Below are 20,028 nucleotides of genomic sequence, written 5' to 3'. Positions count from 1 at the left end.
GAACAGGGCAAATATAGAGTATAATTAGCACTTAGTGTATGTCTCTGATTTCAAATATTCCATGGTATTATTATCCTACAAAATGTGAATTTTGATCTGTTCCCTGTCTCTGACAAAGTGAAGATTACTTCCGGGTAACCCTCTCAACCTCTATCTTCAGTGCAGGCCATCAAGATAGGTGGTTCTGGAAATACAGCTTGAAAATTAGTTTGTTAGGTTGCATTTTCCTTTGCCCTTTCTAGTGTGTGAGCTGTGAGCATTTTCTGGTTAATTGGAGTTGTTATTAATTGAGGTTGAGCTCTTCAGATGATCCAGACCTGATGTCATTAAGCACAAAAAAGTCCATTATAGCCAGTTGAAGCCCAAAAGTGAAATGAGATAATTGATGATTTTTAAGTCAGAATAGTTCAGGCATTATATGAATCAAAAGGAGACCCATTAACGTGAAAAGTCACTGCAAGCACCTACCTCCTTAAGGGTTTAGGGCTTAGATATTGTTTGACCTTTGACCTGCCTGCTCTTTGAACCCAGTTAACCTTTGGCGGGATTTCAGCAGGAGCTACTTTGATGGTCATTTTTCTGGTTTTTTTTCTGTCTTCATCCTATAATGCTCATCTCTTTTCTGTTGTTTGGTCTTGTTGTTCATTTTCGGGTTTTTTGGGGGTTTTTTTGGTTGTTGTTGGTCGTTTCCTGCTAAAGCCCCTAGTTCCTTTCCCTTTGCCCTTCTTTGGTCAAAATATTTCTCTGAAAAATCAAGTACACGTGAAGTCATTTCTACTTGGAATTTACCTGAAGGGGGCCCACCAAGATCCAAAGGTCACATCAAAGGGAACTGAAGGAAGGAGATGTGTCTGGATTGAAGCAGAAGAAAAGGAGAAAAAATTTTAAATAATTTAATGTGATTCTGATTACAGAAGCAACTTATGTTTATCGTGGGAAAAATCGCATCTTTGTACAGACACCTGCATCCCCTTCCTGGTTTTTGTCTATGCATATTTATGGGTATATGTTTAAATTACCTCTGTGTTATGGTCGTGTGTAATATGCACATATGATAGATGATCTTGGTCCTGAATTTTAGTTTATAGCATTTGCTCCACCACTAAAGTTTCTTCTAAGGCATACTTTTTTCCATTATTCCTTCAGCTAGATGTAAGAAAATGTAAGTGAGGTACACTTTCTCATGGTATAAATAATGCTGTAATCAACATCTTTGCACGTATCTTTTCATGCATTTTGATGTCTCTCTTCGGTAATTCCTAGACGTGTATTTAGAGTGCATATTGAAGTCCTCACCAACAAAGAGTGAATGAGTGGAGAGCAGATTTCAGATTTCTTAGTGACATGGGAGTGGTTCCGGTGAGATAAGAGTTTCCTTGAGGTGGTTTCCTCGACTTCATCGGACTCTTCAGCTCGATCTCAAAGACAGAGCACAGCTTTGTAGATAGTCTACTTTTGCTTTTTTCCTGATGTGAGAATTCTTTGGGTGTAAGTTTGGGTTTATTAGTGCATTTATGGTTAGGACTGCTATTTGTTTCAGACTGTACTTTTGAGTCTTGGTCATTAGTATCTAGTGAATTTCTTCCATATTTTACTCAAATACATACAACGTTGGGCAGCTGACTAAGCTCGAGTCTTAATGAATTAGAAACACTCTGTTTTCTTCAGTTTACCTCAGTTATGTTACACTATGTGGTGACAGCTACATACATCTACGTGTCACAATTTTGTCAGTTGCAGCCATCTGCCACAGTTGGGGAGTCAGGAAATTAAATAGTCTCAAAGTGATCGTGGAACTTTGAGAGTAACAATCCTGAGGCCAATGTACTTCATTTTGTTATGGAGAATATGTATACAAAGTAAGCTACATATTAAAAGCTGTATATATACGTTAACAAAAAGAAGTGGTAACTGAGAGCGGAAAGGAACCGTTACAATGAGAGGGCAATTTAAAACAGGCATAAGAGCTTTATGATCTCTAAAATGCCAAAGGCAACACACCTCACTGATGGGTGTTCATAAGTCTCATTCTAGCCCATCAGGGAAATGCTATCTTGTGGTTAATATACATTGTTTAGTGCGGTGGAATAATGTCCATTGTGGCCTACCATGAAAATGATAACATTAAAACACATGTTTGGGATTGAACTGAATACACAAGTTTCTATATCTCATAAAATTAACTTATGCAGTACATCTCATTCCATAGTGAATAGCCTTCAGAGTCCAAAGCTTGACTTTTTCCCTGTAATTCAAAATGTGATTTGAATATGTGTGTAGGTATGTGTGTCATTTGACTTATTATAAAAGGAGAATTATTTTGTCAATGACTTTTCCAGAGAATCCTCTTATATCCGAAGAATTGAAAGCAACTCCAATCTGACTCCAAGGTTTGTGTTTTTTCCACATAGTCTCCAAGTAACATCATCCTTTACACCCTTAAAATGTTTCTCAGTAGAAATAAATGTAACGGCAATACGTTCATGAACCGTGAAAGACAAAGTGTGCAGAGAGGCATAGATTTTGGAGACTATACCAGGATATATATCTCTATCTATCTATTGGATTTTTTTTTCAGGAAAATCATTGACAAAATAATTCTTAGTTCTGGACATATAAGCTTTACATTATTGGAAGAGAGTTTGCTGACATGATATAAATGATGGGGCTTCTGATATTGATGTCATGACCCACTAATCATTTGTGACCCACAGCTGAAAAACACTAGCATGGAAATAGAGTGTGTCATCCATCTAGATGATTCCAGGGCTGGTTAATTCAGGGACACAATGATGCCACCAAAGACTTAAGGGCTCTACATCTTTCCACTTACCCCTTCTGGTCATAATATGGCACAGTTCCAGGCATCGTATCCTCAAACAAATAGATCCAAGGACAGAAGACCACGTGTGTGTGTGTGTGTGTGTGTGTGTGTGTGTGTGTGTGTGCTTAATTGGAAAGTAATCTTTTTCCCCAGAAGTTCTTCCTCTCCTAGAAGACTTTCCTTCTGGCCCCATTCGTTGTTCAGGTTCCATCACAACCCATTCCTAAACCGGTCACTAGCAAAGGGAATAGATGCCATATTTGGTATTGTTGGATATGGTATGTTATTGTAATTAATGCCGTAATTGGCATGGAGGAGTGAACACTCATTCCCTGAGCCAGGGTACGGCCTCATCTGTCCTGAGTTTGTGAAAGGCCAGATGCTGGGTATAATTCCAGCTTTGCCAACAAGGAATGAGGGGTGAGGAAAGCTGTTGTGCAGCTAGCTGAGCAAGTCTGCCATTTTTGCCAGGGCATTTTGCCTATAATTCTGTCATGGTGTCAGTGCTGCTCGGCCTCCTCTAATCGGTATTTCTGAGCTTCTTTTATCCCTTTGGTATGTTCTGGGTTCCTTAAGGATGGGAACTTACTGTTTTTACCAGGGTCTGGAATTGTGCCTTATCCTAAAGGGTGATAAATAAATATTTACTATGTTGATTGGAATTCGCTCATGAGAATTGATGAAAAGTTTTCTTAATTTTTTATGGGATCTAAATTCTTTTAAGTCAAGTTTTTTGTTGTTGTTTAAATATCAAGACCCTCCCAGTAAAGTTATGTTTATTCATTCCAGAAAATGATTAAGGAGCCTTGATCATAAAGGTACTGGAATAAAGTTACTGTGGGTGCTGTGTAATGTAAACCCTAAAAAGATTGTTTACAATTCTGTGTGGGTGTAGGAGGAAAAAAGGATTCAGATATAAATATGAGTGGGAAAGAAAACTTGTATGAGTCCATTTTATGCATCTGTTAACATTTTGAAGACTATACAGTACAGTTTGTCATCTTAAAAATTATTAAGTGAAAGAAATGACTTGTATACAAAATCACCGCAATTCTCTATTTGAAGCTCCATTTAATACAAGTTTTCTTAGGAAAACTAATTACCCCAATAATTTAAAATTCAGTACATTATTGTACATATCATATAATTTCATTTAAAAAATCTTTTTCCATAGAATGAGATCAAAAGATCAGACTTTGGTTACTAATGTGGTGTGAAGTATAAAGTCAGTGTTCCAAGTCTTATATCTGTTCTGTAATATAAACATTTCTCAAGAGCTTATTTTTTTCAATTTGAAGAATTCTTCATATAAACTTACTTTCATCTGGTTCAGGTTCAGTGACTATACATGTTCATAACTTTTCACTTTATCTACTGTTCTAACTACTGTATGAACGTCTGGGTTTTTTTTTTTTTTAATGTTTTGAGATTGTATAAATTCTCTCTAAAAGGGAAAACAGTCCTCATCTGCCTGCAGAATGGTCAACTTTGCACGTGTAAATGAGCAGTTCCCACCTTATTCCAGAGTAGCCATTTATAATAAGTTCCCTGAAGTGACACGAAATTTGACGCGTAATTCAGCACAAACATATGGATGATTTTTAAACCATTTTATTGTTTGCTAGTGGTACTGATTTTTAGTTACAGCTTTTACTAAGCGAAGTGATGGCAGGCGAAACTCGTTTTCTTGTGTCATTCTGAAAGCATCTGAAGTGTTTCCTTCAGTTCTCTTCCCATTTTCTGACCTCTTAATCCTGAAAAATAACAACAAAAGGAAGAATCAAAGCAATTTACAAATATTCCTAGCGAGTATCACTTACATCACATGTGTGGCTTCCGTTCTGCCAAAGCAATGTATAACCATTTAAGTTGAATTCTGTAGTATTCAAAGTTTCTTTGTTATCTCCTTGTCATTAGGTAGGAGGTATCCAGAATGGACGACCTTGCCTTCAGGACACCTACAGCTATTAATTAATAATAAAATAACAGTAGCTACCCTTCACTGAATTCTTCCTGCACGCCAGGCTCTGAGCTCATCACTTGATTTTATTTTCTGTAAAACAACCCTAAGAAGCTATCAATAGTTATACTCCGATTTTACACAGGAGTTTTAAAGAGTTCAGACTACCTGCCCAAAGTCACCTTTCCATACATAGCTCTGCCAAGATGCGAACACATTATAAAGTTCATGGCTTTAATCATTAATAAAGAGATAAATAAATGCATTTTCTATACAGAGGGAGCATTACCTTAGGCTAGTAATCAACTATAGGCACCAAATTATTTGGGATACAATTTCAAATATTCTGTCCCATACTCGCCATAGATATGCTCATAATTCTGAAGACACATATGTCAGATAGTATAACTTCTTGTTGGGAAACTGTGGTAGTTGTACTTGGACAGAGGCTTGAAATATCTGAGTTAGTCACTTTCTCTTATTTTCAAAAAGGGAAAACACCCATGAATTTGAAGTAACTTGTACAATACTGTTTCCTCTTTGGAAGCAGAGCCAGAACTGGCACCTGGGTATGCTAGCTCCGCATCCAGGTCATTTCCATCTCACCCCTCGCTGCTTCTCAGGAGAAAATCCTCAGTAGCATTTATAACATGGAATCACATTTGCATGCATACATGCAGTAGAATTATGTAATCTCATATACACAGAATAAGGGTTTGGGAATAGGGATATGAGTCACTTATTTTATTGGCTATTTCCCACTCATTTGGAAGAGTTTTCTGTAATGCAATTAATTTTGTGCTTAATTGTGAAAACTTCTTGCTAAAAGATTAACCTATAGAACCCAGCCCTGAAAAGGAGTCTGATAGATTATCTAGCTTCCTCTAAGTTAGATTAAAAAACCGCTCCAGACGGGTAATCTTCCTTTAAAGAGATTCAAAGGGTCCTCAAAGAGATTTCCCACCCACCTTTTGTAGCCTGTTCAATTATTTGCATCCTCCCCACTCTCAAAACTTACCCCCCCTTTTTTTTTATCTTCAGTGCAAATCTAGCCTATTCTTGCTAGTTAAACCCTTGAAATATAAGAAAAACTGATATTCCCTTATACTGCTATCCTTAAAATTAATGGGTTTCAGTAATACATATTCTAGAAGTTCAAAATAATCATAGAACTTAAACCCACCATAAAAACTATGCCTCATAGATAAACTTGTTTATAATATAAAGTTACAACACATGCTCAGACTAATAGAGTCATTGACCTGTAGCTACTGAAACTCTAGATCGTGGTTTGTTTGAGAACTTAGAACTCTGGGGGCCAATTTTGCTTTACAACATTTTCACAGATGTTGTCGTGGCTTCAAGGGATACTCACCACTTCTTCCCGCTTGGTCTTGTCTGTTGCTGGCCAAGCTTCCAGAGGCAGGTCAGGAAGCATGGGGGGCAGGGGCTGTATGGGGAACATCGGAGGCAGAGGTGGCTGTGGCGGCAGGGGCTGGATGGGGTGCACGGGTGGCTGGGGCTGGATGGGCTGGTGAGGCTGCGGCTGGACGGGCTGGGGCTGGAAGGGCTGCTGGGCAGGCAGAGGGAGGGTTGCCTGGTGGTGTTGGGTTGGAGTCATGGAGTGTTGGCCAGGAACTGGCATCATTGGTTGCTGGGGGACCACGGGCTGCTGAGCTGGCACCATGGGGATGTGGTGATGAGGCTGCAGGGCGTGATTCGGGGGGTTCTGCTGGGACAGCACGGGAATGATTTGGTGGTGCAGCCATCCACCCATGGGTTCGTAACCATAGGAAGGGTACTGGTGAGAAACAAAGAGTCAGGTTTACCATTGGCTCCATTGACTTCCAACTGGAGAAGTAGTCATGTTGTCTTTGTCATTATGACTATGGATATTTATGCATTTTTCCTGTGCAAGAATTTCTAACTGTGTACACAGATATGACCTTCTACAAACTGGATTTTCCATTAGTGTCTGTATGTGGCATAGATATGTTATTTCACTTAAAAGGGAATTGAAACACATGCTTAATATTCTAAGGGAATAAAGAACAAAAAATGTACGTACCGGATGCCTTATCATGTTCTGGTACCACTTCAGAGGAGTGAGCACCTTAAGAAAAAGAGACATTAGAATACATTTGCTTTAGTTTAGTTACATGAAATGCACTCACTGATGCTGCAGTCCTGTCAATATCGATAGCCTGAAAGTGTGAGTTCTACAGATCAAAGAATAAGGTAAACATTTGTCAGGTGCTTCCTATGTGTCATGCACTACATTACATCCATCACACACATTTTTCGTGTTTTCTCACATACTCTGAGGCAAGTATCATCACACTCACTTTTACGGACAAGGTCATGGGGAGTTAAAGAAGTTTATGAGCTTGACTGAGGTCACAGAAGTAGTAATTCTGTTCAGTTCCCCAGCTCCTGCTCTTCTTTGCCAGAGCAAAACAAAACAAAAAAATTAATGTGATATAACGTGAGCCGTGTCTTTTGTTGATCTGACGTCACAATGCAAAAATAAAGGAGGTGGAAGAACTGTCCCTCATCCTAGAAACACAGATTTTCTGGTCAAATATATCAACCTCTTAAGGTTTAACAGAAAACGTTGCCTCAAATTCTTCTTAGTAACACTTTTCCTCAGGTTACATGTGAGTAAACAGATTCACAGATTGTCGTCTGAGCCTACCAGAGAAGTAGGAGTTTCATTCCTTTTTCAACAGTATATACTTGGTTACAACCTCAGTTCTGGGGACTCCTTCACATAATAGCAGTACAGCATTTGATATCAACACAACAAACACATTATTGACCTTGCTGAAATTATACTTGACAGAACACCTTTTATATTGCATAACCATTTTGCTCCTCAACCATACTTTGAAGTGTGGGCATTATACTTATTTCCCTTCTCCAGATGAGGAAACCAAAGTTTTAAAGAGAGAAAATGATTTGCCAAAGGTCACATGATTAGAATGGGGTTGAGGAGAGCCTCAAACCTGATTTCCAGAAATCTCATGCTTTCCATTGCTCTGCAGAATGTCTCATAGACCACTTGGTCACTGATCATTGATCTTTCAGCAAAGACACACAAAGGAGACACATAGAGTGTGAACATCTTAGAATTAGGAGTTTCTAGCTGGAAAGGATCTTAAAAAACAGCTGACTCCCCCAACTTTTACAGGCTGAACAGCTTTGCTGTTCACTTTCTGCTCTACCATGCAGCCCCACCCCGAGTGGTAGTTCCTGATGGATAATTTTATAGCCATATAAGGAGGAGAAACTGAGTCAGAGAGGCCGAGTAGGAGTGTGCTGGGGGCAATGCGGGCTTCAGGCAACCCATCAGGGCTTAAACCAGGAAGCTGGTAATGGGAACTGAAAAAGCGGGACTGAGAAACATCTTGAACAAAGAATCAACACACTACTCTTTACAGAGCCCAGGGCATTGTTAAGTCAAACAATGGTCAAAATTAGTAAAGAGAAAAATTACCTCATAGCTGAAGTTGATATAACCAGGGTGCCCAGGATGAGGTGGTAGCTTTTATAGAGGGGAAAGGAGAAGAAAAAGAAAGAGGGAGAGGGAGAGAAGGGGGGAAGAGAGAGAGAGGGAGAGAGAGAGAGAGGAAGAGATTAAGTCAATATGCAATTGTTCACATTAAGGGAGACTGAGGCTACTTTGAAAAAAAATCTACATGGTGCAGAATATCTTTGAGGTCTACTTTTAGTCTGAACATGTACACTGGGTAGGAGAAGAGCCCTCTTATTTTAAAGACGTCCAGAACAACTAAATGACTTTCCCAAGACCCAGAAGCAAAAACCAGACACATTTATCCTCCAGTGATCTTTGACACCCTCCCCCATCCATGTTGTCAACTAATCCTACTCTATCCCATCCACCATTTTATGTCTTAATGCACCTCACTCCGTGTTGCAAAGAGAGAGGTGTTTCTCCTACACAATTCTCAAATACCGACGAGAACTGTTTCCCAAACCTTCCCTTATAGATCAGGAGGTGAAGTGCTTAAGTATCCCACAGATCCCTCGCAATTGGTGTGCAAAGCACAGCAACAACAACTAAGGAAACAACTGCCTGTGAATTGTCGACGAACATGAGGAGATGGGGAGGTAAGGTGGAAACATTACAAATCCCATGGAAAGTGAGAGAGTTGATTTCGACTGCTTCTTTTTATTATTCTGTCCCAGTTTTTTATGGAAGAAGAAATGGAAAGTTCAAAATAAAAATCAGCCTGAATAATGATCTAAACCAGGACTGGCTGGCCTGTCAAAAGTGGAGGCCGTGTGGCTGATGACCGCATTGTACAATTCTGGTTGGCCCTGGAGTGGGGGAGAGGCAGAGGAGACAGGATCATGCAGAACATCTCCCTCAGACATCGAGCTAATTAAGGCTCTATTAGTTTTAAATGCTCGTATTTTTGAAGGTTTATTTGCTCTCATCTGAGTGTGAACTACTTTTCGTTAGGGAACTGCCTTTCCTGTGCTTTCTTGATGTAAGTAAGCCCTCAGGGAATAGGGGTGCTGACTTGAGGAGTGGAAAAAGGGCTCTATTTGTAATGCAGGGCTCCCTCAGGGGACTAGAAATTGCCACAATGCAGGATTTTAGGAAGGCAGAGCACAGAATCTTGGTCTTGTGGGTGAGAGAGGAAGAGAGGAGGCAGATATGCAAGCTTGGCTGGCTTCTGGTTGTATCAACTGTTCCTTATGCCACTGAAAAGCAGTTGGGTCCTGCTTTGCCTGATAGTGATCTAAGCTCTCTGACCTGATGTGCTTATGTCTAAAGAGAATGGGTCAGCCGTCCTGGTCCTTGGTACCGTTGAATGTAAAATATATCCACATGCATTGGGCAGAGGTAGGATTCTGGACAACCACACGGAAGCACCCATGTACTTAGCAGGTGCACCCAAAGGGATGCGGCCTCTGACAGCAGGGAGAGGGTTCAAGAAAGAAATTCCTAACACAGAAATCTTACCCTCTGAAGGATAATAGCAGTGGAGTTTGGAGGGCAGGAAGAGAGCTGGACACTTGTGAGAAAGTGGGTTTTAGAGAAAACTGGCTTTTTTGTAGTATTTGGCTAAGGCTGATTAAGCATTTTCTCTGGAGGCCTTTCAAGGGTTCCTTCCAAAAGTTTCCTCCATCTAGAGATGGGCGATGATATTTACAAGCTAATTGTTTCCACAGAATCTCCTGAGGTGCTTGTTAAAATGCAGAGTCCTGGGCACCACCCCCACTCCAGCTGTACTGAATCAGAATCTTGGGTGGAGGCATCTGAATATTTTTTTTTATAACAAGCTCTTCAAAGTGTTTCTGAAACACAGAGACATTTGAGGACATCTGATCTTGCACTGTCTTGAGCCCTAAAGTTTACCAACTGTGGGGCAGATTTTTATTTCCAAGCTTGTGAAATTGGATATTGACTTATGCAGGGGTGTTTTACTCACGGGCATAGCAAAGGCTGCTCCCAGGAGGCAGGCAAACAAAATCCAGGTCCCCATTTCTTGCTGGCCCTGAAATATAAGTTGACAGCTAAATCTCTTCGCAAATATGGACACAATTAATACTCCATAAAACCCACATAATCCATATTAGTCTGTCGCTAGTAAAGAGGATGGGACCATTCTTTGTGAGGTTACTTCATTCACATGTGATTTCCAGTTTTCAGCTCATTTCATTGCTTTTGGAATGACGAGAGTGACAAGGATGCTTCTCACTTAGGTTGAGAGAAGAACAAATTGTAGAGATGTCAATCTATCACTACACTACACGATTTGGTTGCTACTCTCCTATACCTGTGTAGCCTGTGGATTCATAGAAGCTAAACGTAGCATATGATTAACGATCATAAAGAATAGAGTTGGCTCTAAAAGCTGAGGAGATCTTCCAGGTGCACAGTATTGGATACTTTCAGAACCAGGACGCACAAAAAAGGTTTTTTTTGTACGGTGCACCTGAGCATTGCTGCTGTTAAAAACAAAGACTAATTGTCTGCGAAAAGGCCTTAAGGAATTTACCAAAATAAAGTAAGGAAGGAGTGGAGTGAAGTTCCAGGTGTTTCAACTGGTAGGCCTTCAGGCAAGACCCTCAGGTGGCATCTCTGACCTCCAGATCGGGAACAAAAGATGTGGTTGAATGGAAGGGAGAGGACAGTGCTAATATTGTGCGATCATGCCATGACTTTTGAATGACTTCCGCTTGAAAGAGTCCATGTTTAGTCAATGACATCTTCTTTTTGTTTGGCACTGTACCGTAATTATACACTTTATGACCCTTGGGACATGAAGCGGAACAGGCCATCCTAAAATACGCACACTGCTTTGTGGTACAAATTATTGACTATGAAAACTGTCAGAAGCAAGGTCTTGAATTTTGCAAAGAAAGTGAGTCTCCTGTGTAATAATGCCGGCTGTAAAAAGTGCGCTGACGCGTTCTACCTCCTAAATCTGTTTTTTTAAAGTTTGAATTAATGAGGAAAAAACCCCACATTTAGTTGGTGGTTCTATTTGATGTAATTAAACAAGATGGCTTTTAAAGTCGTAGACAGATCACAGCCTGTGAAAAAGCATTTTTATCTTAATTGGCAAGTAATGAAAATAAATATTCTACTGTGAAATTTGGCCCCCAAAAGTGCTTTGGGATTCTGGAAGTAAAACTTAGTGAAATACAGACAGACACGTTGCTGCATTAGAGAGTAAAATAATCCATCTAAGTAATCAGAATCTAATTTAATTATGGTCCGACTGAAGAAGTAACTGAATATGACAGCATAAAATATTAGAAATGCAGAATACGTTTGCATCTTTTCGTACATGGAATGCAGTGAAGGAAATGAATACAACAGAAAGGATACCAAATTATGAATAAAATCCACATACCTTTGAATATGTGTGTTCAGAGGATGTTTCTGTCTGAAACTCAGGGATGCTTGATCCTTTAGATTTCTTCCAACTGAGAGCTCAATTTATATCATTCACAGCATCTAGAACAACCAATCAGATTTCTGAAGGAAAATGTGTTGAGTATACCTAAAAACCCCTGTATCATGAAGTTTTAAAAACTGTGATCAAACAGAAGGCTGCATGTTGTGATTAGTGCATTTAGAGTCTTTCATTATGGGCAATAATAGGTTTAACTGGCAAAAAATTTCATCGGGTTGCTTGTAAGTCAGCAAATAAGTTGACTGCACATGCTGATATATTCAAAGTTACGTTCAAGAAGAGCTATGTCATTGTCTGTTCCCTGGTTCTGGCAAACGTAACATTGTTCTTTACCCAAAAAGCTAGATAGTTGAGTCTCTATAGTGTAATCAACATGTCCCCTAGGGTTCGTCATCCCTTTCAGATCAGGATAAGTTGATTAAAACCCCCATTCTGGTAAAACCCCAAAGCTCTCCCCAGTATTTCTCTGAGGGATTCTAAGTTCGGGATCCCCACTGCTCTATTTTCTACTTCCATTGAATGCATTTTCTCTGTTGCCTGTGCCCATTCCTCTATCACCACTCCGGTGTCCACTGAAAGAGGGGACAAAGTTACTTCTCCTTGGCCCCATCCTACAACCCACCTGCCCCCCAAGGAACCACGAACTCAAGATGATCACAGTAGCAGACTTTTCCTGATGATCCGAAGGACGAGGCGAGAAACGTCACGCACCAGACTGCACACTTAAGCATTGTGTGTGGGACATTGCTCTGGTGCCCCCCTCCCACATAACAATCTCGCAGGATGATGGTCCTTTGTGCCCACGTCCTTCCGGCCCGATCCCACTTTCTCTTATAAGCAATTCCAAATTCCTCTTTCTTTTTCAGAGCCTCTTGACTTCCCCTTTAGGTGCCATTGTTCCCATGTTCTCAGCAGCCTCTCCTTTGCCTAAACGACAAAAACCGAAGCCCTTCTGCCTCTGAGAGGATCTATGATCTAGCTATTAATGTCCTATGTCTTTTACCCTTCTACCTTAGTAAAGCACATGGATTTTTGTCTTTTACTCTAGGATCCGATCAGTTAAAAAGCAAATCTGTAACTGGTGATAAGAGGTAGCTGATGAGTTGTCTATCAACATTAGATCAGTAAAGGAAATGCTGAGTATATACCCAGACACCATTGGCAGTATAGCCAGATCTCTTTTACTACTTTAGTCATATTTTTAAAGTTTGTACATGTGCGTATGTTTTTATAAACATGCTCTGCATTGGCTGAATTAAATTCAAGGAGAAAATACCCATGAAAGGCAATGTAGTACTATTAAGAACTAGATCTTAGACTTACGTGGGTACTGACCCCAGCTTCACCAAGGGTTGAGGGACCACTGACAAGAGGTTTAGCCTATTCGAGCCTCAGTTTCCTCATCAGTGAAATGGGGATAATTATAGAATCTACCTACAAGGGTTAGTTGAAAACTAAATGAGAAGCACCTCTGGGGGAAATGGAAAGTTATCATCCTCCCCAACCCCATCACTTGGCGTGCAATAAATGTTTAAAACGTGCTAATAAATAAGATTCTAAGTTGATCTTCACAGATGAATTAGTAGGGAATGAATAACCACGGTGAAGAAAGGTAGCTCTTTCAATCAGGGTTTCAATCGGGGAGAGAGACAGAGGGAGAGACAGAGAGAGATTGCAAAGAAGGAAGTGGAAGATTGTAACAGGAGAAAGGTATGAATGAAAGTCAATATAGAATATAGTCCTAAAAGCCATTTGTGTCCAGGTTTGCGTTTACTTGTGAATATGTTTACTGATGAATGCTATAAGAGGATTGGCATCCGCTTACTTAGAAGAGGAAGAGGTTGGGGGCGGGGGGTTGTGCAGCAAGGTGGTAAGGGAAAGGAGGAGGGAGAGGAAGGGTAATGTAGAATCACATCATGTTCTTTTTCAATCTTTTTTTTTTTTTCTAGTTTATTTAATTACGTATATTGGTGTCTGAAAGGATTCAGGACATGTTTTTCCTGCAAATTTGTGGTTAATCTCTATTAATAGGGTCATTGGTGAGCTATTAGTGGTCTTGTAGTTTTACCAAGTTTATCTCATTCCTTTCTGTCATGTTTCAAAAATGAGGGACTCATATTTGTTGACAAGGATCAACAGAAAGATCCCCCATTGTGGCATTAATTTCTCTGGTCCACTGCATAGTGAGTTATAGCCAATTCACTATGGACAGTTGTTCAGGCTTTGATGGCAAATACAATAGAAATTATGTGGTTCCTTCTGTTTATTTTCTCCCACTGCACATTCTGAGTCATAGGGTATTAAAATATGGATCTCTCTGCTTGAAATTTCTTCCACTAATTTAGGTCCCACAAATGCAGTTTAAAAGTTAATGTTTGGGGGAAAACACAAAATTTCAATTAAAATTTTTTCTATAAGCAATTATTTCAATAAGTTGAGTTTGTCAAAAAAGAAAACAGAATTTACTAGACTGACTGCTTATTTTGTTATGTAGAGGCTATAACATTTCCAAAGCATTTGTGTTCTTGTTTTCCTTGCACTTTGATATCAAATATTGTCTTCTCTTTTAAAAAAAAAACACTATTTTAAACAATGGATCATAAGCATAAAATATTTTTTTCTATGGCATCATCTCTGGAATAGCTATAACAAGATGACTCCAGAATGTGTCTTCATTCACTTATTCACTCATTCCAGCTTTCCTCCAAAATGATGAGTGAATATACACCCTTATGAGTTATAGGTTCTCATTCCTTTTTTTAAATTTTTTAAATGTTTATTTATTTCTGAGAGACAGAGAGACAGACTGCGAGTTGGGGGGCAGGCAGAGAGAGAGGGAGACACAGAATCTGAAGCAGGCTCCAGGCTCTGAGCCGTCAGCACAGAGCCCGATGCGGGGCTCAAACTCACGAACTGTGAGCTCATGACCTGAGCCAAAGTCGGACGTTTCACTGACTGAGCCACCCAGGCTCCCCTATAGGTTCTCATTCTTGCTTAGTGGAAAGGAGGAACATCCAAGAAAGGGTTATACAAAAATCACATTTGGGACATCTTCTGGTCCAGAAGCAGCTGCCCTAAATCCTTCCTGAGACCTGTAGGATTAAGCAGGGCCACAAAACAGGCAACTCATGTGGAAGGACCCAGGCTGGGAGGCCGTCTACTCTTTTTGGCGCAAATCAAAACCCAGATGATTTCTGCCTGCCACTGGTCAGAGATGGGAAAGCACGCGTTAATCCCAGGCAGCAAGAATCTGACGCACCACTATTATGTCTCCTCATTTTGGCCCAACTGAATATGTTTAACGAAGAAAGACCATGGTAGTCAAGAGCTCCAGCAGTCTTGAGCTCTGAGAGGAAGCATATTTTAAATGTCTTCACCTCCTGCAATGTCTGGCTAAATCGTATGCACTCAACAACAACAACAACAACAACGGCTTTTATAGTTATTCTTTCCCTTGACTTACAACTCATCACATTTTGCTCTTTCCATGTTGCTTATGCTAACGACTTCTCCCCTTCTAACTTGCTGCTCCTAATTCATAGTGTGCTGGGAAAATCTTATGTCCGAGCTTGTTAGAACTCTGTGTGGACTGCAAGTAAAGAGATGCTCTGAGTGGTGTTGGCTCCGGAGGCTCATGTGTGAGAAAAGCTCAAGCATTTTAGTCTTGTGGTGTTGACTTTTGGCTGCTGGGAGGATGTTTTGTTTTTTTGGGGGGTTTTAATGAACTTCCTGGTTTTTAGTGGGCATTGAGGTATGTGGGTGCTCTTTGGAGAAGTCGGGTAGTAGGAGATCCAGAAGCCTTTTTTAATCTATCTGAGCTCAACTCTTAAATCTCCTTTTAAAGCAGGTCCCAGATTGTCCAATATTCTGGAATAATTTCACGAGTGAGTATTCTGAAGTAACTGGAGTCAAAGTCGACTTTTAAACGTTTCTTCTGTTGATATTCACTTGTGAGAAAATATTGTTCTCTAGGCTGGTTTTTTTGCTGGAGTGTAGTCGTACCTTCTTCAGAACTCAGGTACACCACCACTAAGTGATTCCAGTAGACACAGTGACTTCCCTTTGCAACCCTGGGAAGTCAGATATTGTGTCTTATACTTCCCTGGGAGCTCTTTGTTACCTAGAAATGTCTCTTTTACAAGCTAGGTGCTAGATGGATGTGTTGATCAATTGAAGAAGGTGTAGAGTTCTTCATGACACTATGAAAGTATAAAAAAAAGTACCTAACCTACGTGGATTCTCCATAGACAAAGAAGCCAAGATTGCTTTTTTTTTTTTAATTTTATTTTCAAGTAATCTCTACACCCAACATGAGCTTGAACTCATGACCCTAAGATCAAGAGTTGCGTACTCTACTAACTGAGCCAGCCAGGTGCCCTCGATTTCTTGATTCATTGATTTTGATGGGCCTTTTAAACAGCTAAGATGGATAACTCAGCATTGCTGTCAATGCTTCCTATAGACTTTCCAGCAAATGGACTTTAATAAGAACTTAAAAAGGGAGATACTGTAAAAGGTTTAGAATCCATTATCCTAGCCTCCTTATTATATTTGGCTGTGATCTGTTAGTTCAAACTGGAGTACACTCTAAGCAAATATACTATGATAGATCTGCTTGATCTTTTCTTACTTGTCACTGAGTTTGTTTGCTTAATATAATAAAGTCATTATTATTATTATTATTATTATTATTATCTTAAGCTTCTAGAATGACTTCAGCCCAAGGAGCAATTTGAAAAGAATAACAACAAAATACCCTCTCTGGCTCACATTCATATACTTTATTGATTGCAACCCATTAGTACCTATTCCAGAATGCCCTGGAATTCGCTGTGTTTTTTGCCTGGTTGTTTGAAGCTATGAAAGAAAAAAGAGGGATCTTCTACTGGCTAACAGCATTTAATAAGTGTGTAGACTTGGGACAGGGAACATAAGATAAGCAATAACAGAGGTAAGGAACCAGAAAGCAAAAGGGCACAAGTAGGAAGAGAGAAATGGGGGCAGTTGGTTAGGTGTCTGAGTCTTGATTTCAGCTCAGGTCACGGTCTCACTGTTCGAGCCCCATGTCAGCATCCGTGCTGACAGCCCAGAGCCTGCTTGGGATTCTCTTTCCCGTTCTCTCTCTCTCTATATATATATATCCCTCCCCTTCCGCTCGCTCACTCTCAAAATAAACGAATAAATAAACTTAAAAAATTTAAGAAGAAGAGGGAAATGCATTGGGGTGGGTAATTCAAAGTGGTGATCAAAGTTGGTGACAGGCTTAGCAAGCCACGGGTGTCCTGAAAAGAAAAGGTGACACTTATAAATGAAGCAGTAGGAAATAAAACAGCTACACAGGAAAGGGACATGGCCCTTGGTCACAAGCTCTGAACATAACTCTCAAAGGCCAAAATTATGATATGACTTCAGCAGCCACTATCAAGCACTTAGTATATGCCTAATGCAGTCATCGGCCTTGGAGTACAAATGTGAATAGGACAGTGGTCCAGTTCTCAAACTACTCACGGCCTCTGGAATTCTCCAGAGAATTCTGAGAGTGGGTGTTGGAACAAACCATCCGTCTTGGCTTCAGGAAACTAACACATTCTGTGCTTGCGTGTCCGAGGATGAGAAAGGGGTGACGGGGGAGCAGAGGGAGAGTAGTGACACCAAAAGGTATTAATTGTAATAAGACCACTTCAGTCTTTCAGCCTGTAGTCCTACACTTTCTGCTTTCGCAGTGATTGTGTATTCACCGATACACACACACTGAGTCATCGGGGGAAGAGTTAATTATAGGCAGTGCCTGCTGTTTTCACGATGAACTAACATTGAGAACAAAATGTCTACCAACAGGGGGCTGCTCAAATCAACGATGGTACATGTAATAGTCAAAGGGAGGGTGTTAGTCTGTATTTGTTGACATAGAAAAATGTTTGTGACATGTAGTTAAGTGAAAAAAATATTCAGAATTCGCTTTCTCTAAAACAATTCTTTCTCCTCCTCTTCCTTCTTTTCCCTCCCTCTCTCCCTCCCTCTCTTCCTTTTTCTCCATTTGAGGAGATCGTCACCAAAATATTAACAATGCTTATCTAAGAGTCTCATTTCTGAAAGTCTCTGGGAAGCCAAGATTTTATTTTATTTATTCTAAATAATCCATGAGTAGAAAGAATGCAGGGGAGACACAAGAGGTTTGGGGTATAATTTCTCATTTGTGCTCAGTAAGAGTGATGAGTGACAGGGCTCTGTTTCCCATAGGCCCTGGGTTTATATAATATTCATTCCCGGAGGGAAAAAACAAAAAGCCGAACATAAACTCAAAGACAAAAACATGACTTTTTAAAGCGACAGGGCCCCTTTTAGATTAGTAGTAGAAAATATCCTAATAATATAAGCATGCACTGAAAGGGCTCATACCGCTTGTAATTTGAAAGATATGTAAACATTTGCTAAATATCTGGTGGGTTATAATTAACTGGTAACTGTCGGGAGCGAAAACATTACATCTGTGTTAACAGAGATAACACGGTAACGTAAAAACAAGCATTTTGATTTCTGCCTATTGGGCAAAGTACACCAGAGTAAGTTGCATTTACCTACCGGGGTTCAGCATACGCAAGCACAGACTGGTGTTTTCTGAACGAAAGCAACATGCGATGGTGGAGAGAACTTTTCTTTGGGAGGACAGCCTAGCTCAAAATTGTGGCTGGGTCACTGGCCCGTGACGCCTGACCTCAGCCAGTGTTCCTGACTCTTTGGCACACTTACCTTACTGCCCGGAAAATGGGACGACATCAGTAAGGGAAAGCTAATGATGTCATTCACTATACATTCACCCCTTCATAAACATGATTTCCAATATTAATAGTGGCAATTTTAGTAATTTCTTAAGGGGAGAAAGGAGCAAATTTTTTTAAATTATTTTTTTAATGTTTATTTATTTTTGAGAGAGACAGAGACAGAATGCGAGTGGGTTAGGGGCAGAGAGAGGGAGACACAGAATCCGAAGCAGGCTCCAGGCTCCGAGCGGTCAGCACAGAGCCCGGTCGATGCGGGGCTCGAACCCACGACCTGAGCCAAAGTCGGACTTTCAGCCAACTGAGCCACCCAGGCGCCCCAGAAAGGAGCAAATTTAATGTAGCAGAGGAAATAAGTCACCGCCTAAAAGGTTGGAAATGATCGTTCTCACATATGTGCTCTGCAGAGTTTCCCCTATTGTTCTTGGACAGAACATTCTTATATTGTTACACTTTAGTGGCATACTTTTCATCTCCGTCTCTTAAGGAACTGCCCACAGGGATATAAATACAAAATGTCAGAATATGATTCTTATGCGATCCGCGCATTCTACAGGACACAAGAGATAGATATGTGGTGGGACCTAAGTATCAGCGATGTGTTGTCACTCCTGGTAACCACTCCAGTTATTGTTTTAGCTCCTGGCCCCTCGAACACGGACAGAGCCCTGAGCAGCTGTCCAGCAAGCATCTTCTTCCTCACATACCTAACTTATGTCAAGATCCAGTGATAGCATAGCCTGTTTAAGAAAAAAAAAAATCGCATCATGAGTGGTATGTCTGCTTGGGATACTAACTAGATTTGAAGCTGACATAATTCAGCGGGATGAAATAAATCAGGAAGAAGACCAGAAATTAATTTAATTCTACTCACATACATTTTATTACAGGCAATTTTTACTTGAAATGAAATTAAACAGATGCACTAGTCTGTCACAGAAATCTGTGGAGTAAGTGCAAGTCTGTTCTAATTGTAGACAACATCTCCCCCAGGATAATGCTAACATAGTTTTACAAAAATAGTAACAAAATCTCCATTTTTTTTTTGGTCTTACCTAGTGCATCATCTGTATCATCATCATGCTCTCAGGAGAATCATAGTCACGTGCTAAGTTTATTCTCAATAGCATTTCACACATCTCTACAATTTTTAAAGCATTAGTATAAAGTATTTATTGAGTATCTGTAACATCCAAGGTGTAGGACACATATAAATATATGGCACGGTATCCATCTGATGGAATAGTATTCAGCCATAAAAAGGAATGAAGTGTTGGGGCACCTGGGTGGCTGAGTCGTTTAAGCCTCTGACTCTTGATATGGGCTCAGGTCATGATCTCATGGTCCGTGGGTTCAAGCCCCATGTCAGGCTCTGTGCTGACAGCTCAGAGCCCGGAGCCTGCTTCGGATTCTGTATCTCCCTCTCTCTGCCCCTCCCCCCCAAATATAAATAAATGTTAAAAAAAGAAATTATTAAAAGATCTATGAAAAGAATTTTAATCATTTTAT

General features: G+C 40.2%; 2 protein-coding genes across 9 annotated transcripts in view; one reads left to right on the top strand and one right to left on the bottom strand.

The window, feature by feature from the left end:
• Positions 1 to 20,028, top strand: part of ARHGAP6 (Rho GTPase activating protein 6) — a 448,084-nt gene that overhangs the window by 325,408 nt on the left and 102,648 nt on the right. The window lies entirely within an intron of this gene.
• AMELX (amelogenin X-linked) lies at positions 4,423 to 18,451 on the bottom strand. Of its 5 annotated transcripts, none has more exons than XM_053202062.1 (8): positions 18,323 to 18,451; positions 15,743 to 15,939; positions 11,678 to 11,781; positions 10,247 to 10,312; positions 8,281 to 8,328; positions 6,853 to 6,897; positions 6,160 to 6,585; positions 4,423 to 4,578 (listed from the first exon to the last, which is right to left on the bottom strand). In XM_053202062.1, the coding sequence occupies exons 4-8, from the start codon at positions 10,298 to 10,300 to the stop codon at positions 4,573 to 4,575; spliced, it is 579 nt and encodes a 192-aa protein (XP_053058037.1). In that variant the 5' UTR covers positions 10,301 to 10,312; positions 11,678 to 11,781; positions 15,743 to 15,939; positions 18,323 to 18,451; the 3' UTR covers positions 4,423 to 4,572. The 5 variants fall into 5 exon arrangements, with proteins under 5 accessions (XP_053058037.1, XP_014923299.2, XP_026910283.1 ...); XM_015067813.3 differs by having other exon boundaries at positions 15,861 to 15,939; XM_027054482.2 differs by lacking the exon at positions 15,743 to 15,939 and having other exon boundaries at positions 18,323 to 18,441.

The sequence above is a fragment of the Acinonyx jubatus genome, chromosome X (genome assembly GCF_027475565.1).
Source record: "Acinonyx jubatus isolate Ajub_Pintada_27869175 chromosome X, VMU_Ajub_asm_v1.0, whole genome shotgun sequence".
Taxonomy (NCBI): Eukaryota; Metazoa; Chordata; class Mammalia; order Carnivora; family Felidae; genus Acinonyx; species Acinonyx jubatus.
Note: the sequence above shows the minus strand (reverse complement) of the source record. Positions and strands in the feature narration are given on the sequence as shown.

Coding starts and splice junctions, on each gene's coding strand:
- AMELX (XM_053202062.1), bottom strand. CDS start 10,300: ATGGGGACCTGGATTTTGTTTGCCTGCCTCCTGGGAGCAGCCTTTGCT. Junction 8,329..10,246: donor GAGCAGCCTTTGCTATGCCC/GTGAGTAAAACA, acceptor CCTCTATAAAAG/CTACCACCTCATCCTGGGCA. Junction 6,898..8,280: donor ATATCAACTTCAGCTATGAG/GTAATTTTTCTC, acceptor CTTTTTCTTAAG/GTGCTCACTCCTCTGAAGTG.